This window comes from Chlamydotis macqueenii, chromosome 2 (assembly GCF_036417535.1).
Source record: "Chlamydotis macqueenii isolate bChlMac1 chromosome 2, bChlMac1.mat, whole genome shotgun sequence".
NCBI lineage: Eukaryota > Metazoa > Chordata > Aves > Otidiformes > Otididae > Chlamydotis > Chlamydotis macqueenii.
Window position 1 is genome coordinate 3,353,958 of NC_141557.1, and position 12,006 is coordinate 3,365,963.

Sequence of the window (12,006 nt, forward strand, 5' to 3'; positions counted from 1 at the left end):
AGTACCTCCAGGAATGGTGACTCAATCACTTCCCTGGGCAGCCTGTTCCAATACTTGATAACCTTTAGGTTAATAATGTTTTCCTAATATCCAACCTAAACCTTCCCTGACACAACTTGAGGCCATTTCCTCTCATCCTATTATTTGTTGCTTGGGAGAAGAGACCAACACCCACCTGGCTACACTCTCCTTTCAGGCAGTTGTAGAGAGCTACAAGGTCTCCCCTCAGCCTCCTCTTCTCCAGACTAAACAACTCCAGTTCCCTCAGCTGCTCCTCATGAGACTATTGCAGCCTAGGGTAAGGCAGCCATCCCACAACATGTGACAGACACCCATTCAATACTCTTCTCCTCTGGACAGAAAGTGAATGAAGAATCTGTTACACTTCATTGTTTAGTGAAAAATGTTATTTAAAATAATTTAAAGGCATTGTTGTAATACAGCCCAAGCGTCCCAGAGTTACTCTCTGCTTCTGGAATCTCCTTTAAATGTGTGGTGATTCAAGGACAACTATATTAGCACTTTTATTAGCTTAAAAATACAATAACTGCTCTGCTCCCTTGTGTCTAAATCCCTCTCAAACAGTGATAGATCATTTATTTGCTTTGGAAAGTGTCTGCAGTCACGTGTATTCCAACTTGAGTTTTGATGAGACCATGAAAAATTTCTCTTGAAGAACAACTTTTATTTTCTCTTTCCATGTCAGAAAATTCCACTGTACACGGAATTATATCCATATGCACCTGTTTGTCTCCTTTATCCTGAGAGCAATTGCTGTTTTCACCAAAGATGCTGTTTTGTTTGCAGATGAAACCGTGGACCACTGCCAAATGTCAACGGTACTAAACTTCCTCTCTGTCTTATCCTTGATTCAACTTTTAATTCTTTACCTGAAGACAACATGGAAATTTTTTAATACTACTTCTCATTAGTTTGCTAGAACTGAAATCTTAAAAGAAACAATACTACACAAATCCAAAGACCAGTTGCTATGGCTGCATTCAGCTTTGATGTATAATGGACAGGTCTTTCAACTCTGATGTAAAAATTTCTATCAGTAAAGAATTTCATCTATGAGAGAGGGCCAAAGTTTCCTTTCCAAAAAACTGCAGTAAAGTCAGTTGAAATTATGGAATTCCAAACCTACTGAAATCTTGTAATAGTTTCTTGATTCTTGTGTGGTGACGTTAACTTTTGCATATACTTTTGGAGAAACCAGACACAATGGAGAGTAGACCTAATAGTTTTTTCTTCCTCTGCATTTCCAGGTTGCTTGTAAGGCTGCCATGGCATTCTTCCAATTCAGTATTTTAGCCAACTTCTTCTGGCTTCTGGTAGAAGGCATATACCTACAAACACTGCTTTTGCTGACCTTTGTTTTGGACAAGCAGTATGTATGGTGGTTCATAATTACTGGCTGGGGTTAGTACTATTTTCCTCTTTGTGCTGTTTAGTATTTCCATTTACTTTCAGAACTAGATAAAATATTTGTCCTGAAATAAAAAGTACCTGTCAAAGGTACCACCTTTCTGATGAAAGTTGCCCATTCATCCAGTACTACTACATCAAAACCATACCATTATACTGTCTGTCTTCTTATCTTATTAGATGTTTATACTATTCAAAACTTTGAAGGAGAGGACAGTATGGATTACTAGAAGCACTATGATACGCGTACTTGAAAGACTGCAGCACTCATCTACGTGACTGGAATTAATTTCATGTAACTACAATAATTTAAACTATCTCCCCAGGTTTCTCCTGCAGTCAGTAGAGTGAGGTATGCATGCCAGGGTGGTGATTAATCCAGTCCTCACGAAGATGACTAATATGGCTGGATAACGTCCTGGAATCATGTTGCCTTCCTCCACTGACTAAAGAAGTTTGGGTGACTAACTTTAAGAATATAGTTTGATTTAATAAGCAGAATTCCATAGATTAATCTTAAATCATTTGAGTTCAGGCCTGGGAATCAATTGTACTTTTTTTACAGAGACCTTTTGGCTCTAAGGAATCTTTTGAGTTTATATAGCAATTGAAATTTTCTCTGGCTGTCAGAATATATGCACATAATGCATAAAATTTCATTCACTGCAGAGAATTATTTATTGTGACTCTCAGATATTCTTGTACCTCACCTTAACCTATTCTAAAACAGAGGCACCCAAGTGGAGTGGTTACATTGACATTTTTGGCTTAGGAGGGAAATCCAAGTTATCTTGAAGTAAATAGTAATTTATCCTTCATTTTCAGATTCTCAGACTTTTTCTTATGTAATTAAATTTTAAAAGTCTAAATTTTATAAAAGGGAGGTTGATTTGGAGCTATTCCAATTATGATTGCCTGAAACTAGATGCTTAGACCTTGATTAATCACAGCTAACTTGAGACAACAAAGGAAACACCTATATTAATAACGTAGCAATCCTCCTTCTATAATCAATGACAAGTGAGAGACATCTCAGGGGCAGCTCAGCTCTTAGGTGATATGGATGTAAATATTTCTCTTCGTTAATTAAAAAGACAACTTAATTTGAACATGGTCCCAGGCTAAAGGCCTTGAACAAAGGTCTAAAATTAGGAAGGGCAACTTCCTAGCCTTCCTATAGATCTCAAATGATACTTAGAAAGCTATTACCTATATTTCTACAGATTTATCTGTGAAAAATGTCACCTGCTTCAGATTAGAGTCCCTTTTATGGCAGCTTTGAAAGTCACTTAGTCTTTGGGAATTCAATTCCGCAGAAGGAGAGCAAAAGTAATTGCTAATTTATAGGCCTGATTATAAAAAAAAAAAAAAAAAAAAAAGAAGAAAAGAAAAAGAAAATAACTACAATAACTATTCCGTCATAAAAGTAGAAGGATAAGCAGTGACAAAGTCAGGCTAGAAATCACCAGTTCCTGAATTTATCTTAATTTTCATGGAATGCTAATCAATTGATGGCTCCTGTGGTGGATTGACGCTGGCTGGACACCAAGTGCCCATCAAAACCACTCTGTTACTCCCTCTCCTCATCTTGACAGGGGACATAATATGTAACAAAAAGTTTATGGGTTGAGATAAGAAGAGAGGGATCACTCACAAGTTACCATCACGGGCAAAACAGACTCAAAACAGACTCAACTTGGGGAAATTACTTTATTTTACTACCAATTAAATCAGGGAAGGGTAATGAGAAATAAACCCAAATCTTAGAACACCTTCCCCCCACCTCTCCCTTCTTCAAAAGTTTAACTTTACTCCTAATTTTCTCTGCTTCCTTCCACCAGCAGCTCAGGAGGACAGGAAATGAGGGATTGTGCTCAGTTCATCACACGTTGTCTCTGCTGTTCCTTCCTCCTGGGGGAAGAACTCCTCACACTCTTTCTGAAAACATAGTTTCATAGCATCTCCTATTCTCCTTTGTTTTGATTTAATTATCTTCCTTTTTTTTTTTCTTTTATAATTTGTTTTTCCTGAACTGTAAGTTAAGTTCTTTCATAAAGTTATTTAAAATTGTCTGGCCCATTGTCTTAACTTTATTGTGCATCCAATCTGTTGCACTGTGAACATTCTTGTAATAATGTTTCCACAGGGCATGATAATAATAATAAAAAAAATGTATTGTGTTCCATGTTGATTTTTCCAGGAGCTCCCACTGCTGTGATGTTTGCTTGGGTCCTCACAAGAATCCATCGACAAAATACTGGGTAAGTCAGAGCTTGGGTAAGGGGATCAAGGGTGTCCTATTTTGATTTACTGACAGGGAAAAAAATAGAGATTAAAAACACATCAGAAAAAAAATTTCTTCTGAAGTAGTTCCTCTAACCTTTACACTTCATATGAAAGCAAATGAGAAAATAATTTTTAGTCTTCCGATTTTGATAGAGTAATAAAAGCCAGAAATATCATAGTAGGTTTTGAAATTTCATTTAGTTTCCTAATGTTCAGTCCCTGAAATAGTTATATTTTAAGAAAATCACTGCTTCTTTTTAAAATTGGCCGTAAATTACCAACTTTAATATCTTCAAATAAGTATTTCCCAAATGAAAACATTATGTCCTGGTGAGTAGTTTCTTCTTTCATTTCCATTCAGTTCCTTGAGTCTTCTTTTATTTTTTTTTTAATTTTTGTCTTTTAATGTTGGATCCAGGTCCAAAGCACATAATTTTTACTAAGAGGTACCCTGAAGCTCTTCAGGTCATTTAATGTGGATGATAGGTATTATTCTACACCTACTTGGTCAGGACTCAGATTAATGATGTAGAAGCAGTAAGTTCTATGGTCCACCACATTTGGCAAATCCTATTTTGCTTTCTTCTTTTTTTCAGGAAGAGGGAACATGATATAACATAATATGTATGGCGCTTGACTGGAGTGAGCTAAAATTGGTCTGGTTTTGATGTTAAATACACGCACAACCTCAAAGCAAGGACCAAAAGCCCACTCTGCTCTCTCCCTTCAGAGTACCTCTACTAGGGGTCTGGATTTTTCTTGCCTACTTTCCTCATTATCTCAAAGTCATTACATCTGTGGATGCGCTGTAGCTGAGTCTCTGATCTTTAACCCATAAACCAGCCACTTTTTCAACAGAAGAGCAGGAAAGAAGTTTGCAAATACAAATGTACATTCCTTGACTTCACTTTGCTTCTTCAACTGTTGCCTTTTGCTGAATAAACTTCCTTTAGATTGAGCTGCATGGAAACTTTTAGGGAGGTATCGGTACTGACAGAAGCATTTAAATAATGGTTTAAAACTTAGTGTCCATCACTTTCCTGTTCTGTGACCGAAATACTTTTGTATGTTGTGAAAAGCTCACATAGGACAGATAATATAACCAGGTTTTTTTTTTTTCCGTTTCAGATGCTGGGATGATGATGAAAACGGAGTAATGTTATGGATCATCAAAGGCCCTATTCTGCTAACTGTATTAGTAAGTTTTTTTTTTAATTTTGTCTTGAGTATCTTTTGAAATGTGAAAGTTAAGTTAGTGTCTCCTTTCAGTAAGTCGTAAGAAAAGCAAGAGCACATGTTATGGTATTGAATTTCAAACAACTGGAAATTATTGTGTAGCATGTAGTTTTGTTGTTGTTGTAGTTTTTGCTAGTTTTGTTGTTTTTGGTTTTTTTTCCCCATAAATCACATCCTGAAGGGTAAATTCTGTATTTTCTGAAGTCTTGCTAGGGCATAAAGGAATCACCTTGACAGCTCCGTTCCTCTTACCACAGACATGTCTGTGTCTCTGTAAGTCAATTCTGAAGAAAGGTGATCTATACTGGCAAGATTATTAGAATATGAAGCTAGTTTAATACAAGAAAGACATATAGATCATTATATCTAGTATATTTTTAAAATTAGGTCTTAGGATGTAAACTGAAGGCAAAAAAACATCTCCCTTATGCACACATTTATTCCTTCTAAATTTAGGGTGGAAACATTATGTTATTTAGGACTTTATCTGTTATAATCCTTGTCATAAACAAGGAAGGGAACAGGGGAGACTATTTAGATCACGTAAGATCTGCTAGGTGCTGACAACAAGCACAAGGAATTAATATCAGACATAAACCAACATTGAGATATGTAGGTCTACAATAATTCAACATAACCTTCAGCATATCTGTATGCATAAATATGTAGTGGTGGGAAAGACAAATACTATTTCTAATGGTATTGATTTGATCTGAGAGTGGATTTGCACCGGTTTATAGTAGTGTAATTTCTGTGACTGGAGATTTTTTGGTGATTTGTGTCAACTGAAGATATGTCCAGATTTGTAGTAAGTTTACAGACTTTGTCTTGTCTTTTCAGATTAACTTTATTATCTTTATTAATGTGATCAGGATTCTAGTCCATAAATTGAAATCTCAAGAGAGAGGAGGGAGCCATTCAAGCCACTTTGTGTAAGTATTTCTGGGTCACTTGATATTGACCCACTCTAGCCGCTAAATAGCTATTTTATGGGCAGGAGCAGAAAGTGTTCTACTCCTTACTAGCAGAAAGAGAAATCCCTAGAATAAATATCAGTGTAAAGTTTCTTTTTCATCCAAAATATTGCATCTCTCTTTTTCTTCAGCAAAAGGAGGGTGGGGTGGATGTGTTGGGCACAATGACAGAAGTAAAATACAAAGTATTACAACCCCAACAGGACCCAGCTTGAAAGTGTAAACATGTGAGGTAGTGCATCAATCTTGCTTCCAGTCCTTTCCACACAAATGGCCACACATAGAAAGATTTAGATGATTTTCTTTAAAATCTTAGCAGGAACATGATGCTGATGTTCTGGTAACTGAACCTAGTCCTTCCTGTTTACAGTCCCCTTCACAGCCAATGGGGATCTCATCAATGCAGTCAGAGGACTCTAGTGAGCTATTTGACTCATCCTAAGATATGCAGGTATGGCTGTTAGCTATCGCACAGGACCTAGTGTAAACCTGTCCCTTCTGGAGGAGTTGAAGGTCAAGTAGGATACCCTAGAACGTCATTGACGGCTCTCACACCACTGATTAAACAGTTGAATCAAGACAGTGACCATTAGATCTCCACAGCTTTGGAAGTTGAGGCACTTTGTCCTGATTTTGGCAGGGATGGTCTGGTCCCAATCAGGGCTAAACTATGACACACTTACATGGGGATACCTACATGTAATTGAGATTAGTCTCAGGAGAGTAGATCAGAGTACTTAGTTTGGTGCCTTTGGTTTTGCATGCATAACAGGGAGAATAATCCTTTAAGGTCAATCCAGAAAACTTGCATGCTGATTTGTTCATCTTTGTTCACCAGGTGTTGAGAGTGTGGCTGGCGGAAAGTAATCTTCCCTTAACTTTGTTGGTTGTAGTTGATTCCATTATGGAGCTGTCCTCTGTATTAAAATTTGTTACAACATATAACTGTTATCACTATTTCCATATTTCTAATGATACATTTTTCTTTAATTCTTTGTTTATCAGGAGACTTGCTAAATCCACATTACTCTTGATCCCCCTCTTTGGAGTGCACTACATTGTATTCGCATTTTTCCCAGAAAGCACTGGTCTGGAAGCTCGCCTTTATATTGAGTTGGGCTTGGGTTCTTTTCAGGTAAGCTGAAGAAAATCTTTACCAGTCCTAAGAGCTTTGGACTGAAACACCACACTATCAGGAGTTTTACATTTTAGGTTGGTTATTACAGCAGATGTTAATAATGTGTCTAAATTCAACACACACATTCCATCTTACTCCTTCACAAGTTCTTCCTGTTAATTATTTGAAATCTCACACTAAGTTTGAGTTCTGACTCAAATTTGACTTTAATAATCACAAAAAAAAACTTAACAAAAAAAAATCTACCTTTATTGAATAGAAATGACTGAGTACCATGAAGACCAGTCTACAGAGTAAGGTGAACTGACTGAAGCTAATTCCACATACAATAAAGGTGATCGTAAGAAGAATGAAAAAAATAATGTGTATATACATTAATATATAACAATCTGTTCTACTCTTATCCTTTATCAGTAATTAATCCATCATGTTGATACTTCTTCATTTCTCTTATTTTGCTATACCAGTGTTCAGAACAGTATCTTGGATTCGAGAGGGCCAGGGCCTGGGTATGGTACACATTGTCATAAATAGTTGAGGTCTTTTTTCTTCCCCTATCCCCTGTACCCACAACAGCTTGTCCACATTGATATGTGTTGAAAATAGTCGCTCTTCCATGCTTATCTCTCAACTATGGCCAGATATTTTTGGGGAAAATACTTACTGGGAATATACTTTGGGAAAACACCCAAGCCAAAGTTGTGTCACAAACCATCTTGACATTTTGAAAACATAGAGAAGCAAAGGCCAGTATTCAGGGTTGTGCCTTGTTTGATTTACAAGTTCCCATGTAGTCTAGCGCTGTTCAGTGATTGCATGTGTTAGCACAGTCTATGAAATGGCTTGGCTCCTGTCTGACTAACACTGCCCCAAACAACACGTGACTGTGGTTCTGGATGAGTATGAACCCAAGATCGTTCCCAATAGGTTGTTTGAGCACAGCCATGGTCTTGTGAGTGAAAGAAGGTAGTTTAGCATAAAGATGTAAAACAAGAATAGGTCCTCACCCAGATTACTCACTACTGTAAATACAGACTGGAACAAGACAGAGGACGCTAGTACCTTATCTGAGGAAGAACTTGTTTGTAGGATACAGTAAACAGAAAGTTAGTCCTTAGTGTCTCCATACAAGGGCAATAATACACATATAGTGTCACCAGTCCATTGAGGAATTTAATCTTATTATGAAAACCCAATAAGTAGTGCCACATCACCTAAATTCCAGTGAAATAATGAAATATATGTGTTTTTTGCTGTCTTACTCAAATTTCAAATGAAATAATGTCTTTTTCCAATTCTATGCTTTAAATCCTGATGGTTGACTCTTTTCTCCCTACCTTCCTTGTCCTAGGGTTTTGTTGTCGCTTTTCTATATTGCTTCTCAAATGCAGAGGTGGGTAGCAAATACGTAAGTTTATCAAAACCTTTTAAACTCATGGGCCTCTCTTGTTTTTTACTTTTTTTTTTTTTCCTATTTCTGGAACAGATCTGTGCTTTGATCTACTCCTGAAAGCATGAAATACTCATATCATTTTCTGCCCTGGTACTTTTGTAGACTTTATTTGTATTCACACAGTACTGACAGAAGGGCACAAAATAAGCTTTGAAGCAATGACCCGTTAGAAACAGTTGGTGATTTTCCTATCAGGGACTTTTTCCCAGCTTTGTTTCTGTTAGTTGTCTTGATGATATCTCAATGAAAAACTTGTAACACTCCTTATTTTCTTTAGGTTGATTTTCTCCTAGGGAGTTTCTTCCCTTTCTCTTTCACTTTGCCTTTGCCTTTCCTTTTCCATGTTCCTTTCCTTTTTCCATGACAGCCTGCACATTTTCAGCACTTCTGTTCAAATATTTTCTTTCCTATTTTTGTAACATTGTTAGAATTTGGATAAATTCCCTGTAGTACATTTTAGAAAGCCTATAATTTAAAAAAAAAAAAAAAAAACCAAACCAAAAACCAACTAAATTTGTTCGCCTTTTCCCCAAAAGAGCAGAATGAAACAAAGCAGTGAGAAAATGCATCTCATCCTCAGAAAAGTGGGTAGGTTAGCTGAGAAGGATGACCCACTAACAGTGCCTCAGTCTCCTCACTAGCTTAGACTGGACACTTCTCATAGAGATGGCCTAATGTAGGTGAAATTAATCCTCCCCAAGGATGAATGATGCCTAAAAAGCATTTGTTACTTAGAAAAACAGTTTAACATGGGCATCCTAGTGCTGTTCTGAGGGAGTGCCTTCATGACTAATTGTAAATACAGAGCGGTCTACTTTCCACCTGCCTTCTGTCTGCATAGACTCCTTGCCGACAGCCTTTAAACAGCTTGCATATTGTGTCTTCCAACACACAATTCTACTAGGTGTTAAAAAAGGGACAAGCAGAGAGTAATCTCCGGCCCCAAGATTAAGTGGCATGGGTTGGCTTGCATCCGAGGTGCTTCTGGAGCAGATTGGCCACTCATTACAACTTGGCAGTGGATCCTTCCTGCATCTGTTATGGTTCCCTGAAATCATAAAACCTAATTAATGTTTTTTTGTAGTGTGTTTCTCCAGTTTCAAGTATCTGCAATAATGTGAGAGACTGTGCTGCTGCCAAGCAGGGCAGTATGTATAGGAGGTGAAAGTGAGGGCTGACATTGTATGTTGTGTTTTTGGAATAAGGTGCACAAGAGCACTGAAGGGTCTTAGAGCTTGCTGGGATTGTACTGGAGTACTGAGCTGGTGAAGGGAAACCTCTTTTATTTACCAGAGTCTTGAAAGCTCCAGAGGGCATGTTCTGTCCATACTTGAAGTTACATACAGGGAGATGTCACCTCAATGATAAACATTGAGAGTGAATTTCAGGGAGCCCTGATGTCCAAGATGTACTTCTGCATGTCCCACCCTCCTTTCTGTATGTCGCTGTAGAGGGTTAGATAACAGAATTACCGGATGAACTTCTAAATTCAGAGTATTTAAATCACATTTGTCCTCAACATATGTCACCTATAAGAATTAATAGTGTCACTTAACGGTTTATTTCAGCATTTAATTTGGAGTGAGTTTGTGCTAATGATGCTATAGCCATAACAATGTCATTGATTCCCAGTACTAATGCCAGCCACAGACAATGGCAGCTGTGTGGTTAGAAGCATTTGGTATATTTTCTTAGTTTAGGATAACATTTGTAAATTACTTCATAGACATTACGGAGACACACCCCCCCCTCTTGCAGGAGAACCAGATGGAAGTGAACAGAGGTAACAGGGCACAAAGAGCAATTAATCCATAGGAGCAGACTGCTCATGTAAACGGTGGCAATGACTTAGTGTTTCTTCTCTCCCTTTGCTCACACTCACCTTGAGTGTGAGCTGGTTTATGTAGACCAACAGAACCTACTTTCCCACCGTCCTTTCCCCTTGGTCCCAGTAATGTCAATAACAGGCTGTGGACCTTCAGGGTTGTTCAACCTACCTCTTAGTTTTGTGTTAGATGGAAAAATTCAGGTTTGCCTATGCTTTGGAAAATCCCCAAAACCTCTTTCAAATGTGATGTGTATTCAAGGTGGTTCAGTAATTTTAAGAGTCAGTAAGGGATCTTTAAGAGGGATTTCAATCTAGATAAACTGAAAACCTGGAGAAGGACCCTGATTGTACACAGCAGGTCACAGCAGGAAGAGACAGAAGACTTAGTATGAGGAAAAATAGGAATTATACAAAATGGTAGAAATATTTATGAAATAGACCTACAACAATAAACAAAGAAACTGCATTCAAAAACTTACTTCTCATCCTCTGAATTTTGGAAATTAGAATCATGGAATCGTAGAATGGTTTGGGTTGGAAGGGACCTTTAAAGGCCGTCTAGTCCAACCCCCCTGCAAGGAAGAGGGACATCTCCAACCAGATCAGGTTGCTCAGAGCCTCGTCCAACCTGGCCTTGAACGTTTCCAGGGATGGGGCATCCACCACCTCTCTGCGTAACCTGTTCCAGTGTTCCACCACCCTCAGTGTAAGAAATTTTTTTCCTTATATCCAGTTTGAATCTGCTTCCTTCTATTTTAAAACCATTACCCCTCATCCTATCACAACAGACTCTGCTACAGAGTTCCTCCCCATCTTTCCTATAGGTCCACTTTAGGAACTGGAAGGCCGCTATAAGGTCTCCCTGGAGCCTTCTCCAGGCTGAACAGTACCAACTCTCTCAGCCTGTCCTCACAGGAGAGGTGCTCCAGCTCTCTGATCATCTTCATGGACTCCTCTGAACTCACTCCAACAAGTTTATGTCCTTCTTAAGACCATTAAGTCTGTTTATTTTCAAAAGTGAATGTGGACATAGTTTAAGTTCTAAAGTTGTGCTAAGGCTTAATCCTGATTGATTTGGGTACCTTTGTCCCTCCAGGTTAAGTAGTCAGGCAGACATTTTGGCATATCTTACCTTCAATACCCACTAAGTCTGTATTTTCTGCTTCTTTGTTTTTCAATACCTTTTCTACAGGTTCAAAGTGAACTGAAGAAGCAACTGTGCAAATGGCAGTATCAAGAACACCTGAACTTCACATACAAACATAGGACTTTGTCCAGAGAAAACAGTCCGGTCAATTATGTCACTCAGTTATCACTGCTTGAGAAAATCAGTCCAAAAAGGAAAACATCTGTGTACCAGAATGGCGTAACTTCGGTCTGAGCTCTTCCAGCAGGATGAGTTACTGTGACATTGTAGCATACTACCTAAGAGATGGCCAACTTGGATCCTTTATGGCTTTCCATAGTGTCAAGAGCCTTCTGCGAATTTCTTGTCCTGAATGTGAGCTGCTTTTCTCACCTGGTACTAATCAGTCTCACAATCATGGTTCTCTCTCTCCTTAAGCATGTAAAATCCACCTGTTTTGCTGTGAAAAAAAAACAAAACAAAACAGACCTTGAGCTAGTGTGAAACAGGCTAGCACCCCCCAAAAAAAAGAGGAAC

The 12,006-nt window shown here is 38.1% G+C and overlaps 1 protein-coding gene across 1 annotated transcript in view; it reads left to right on the plus strand.

Annotated features, from left to right (window-relative positions):
• Positions 1–11,724, plus strand: part of LOC104477658 (vasoactive intestinal polypeptide receptor 1) — a 30,921-nt gene extending 19,197 nt beyond the window's left edge. The window contains exons 6-13 of the mRNA XM_086742175.1: positions 707–839; positions 1,269–1,422; positions 3,629–3,689; positions 4,843–4,912; positions 5,791–5,882; positions 6,930–7,059; positions 8,414–8,455; positions 11,536–11,724. Coding sequence (XP_086598301.1) covers positions 707–839; positions 1,269–1,422; positions 3,629–3,689; positions 4,843–4,912; positions 5,791–5,882; positions 6,930–7,059; positions 8,414–8,455; positions 11,536–11,724 — 871 coding nt within the window. The remainder of the gene's footprint in view (positions 1–706; positions 840–1,268; positions 1,423–3,628; positions 3,690–4,842; positions 4,913–5,790; positions 5,883–6,929; positions 7,060–8,413; positions 8,456–11,535) is intronic.
• The last annotated feature ends 282 nt before the right edge of the window (positions 11,725–12,006 follow it).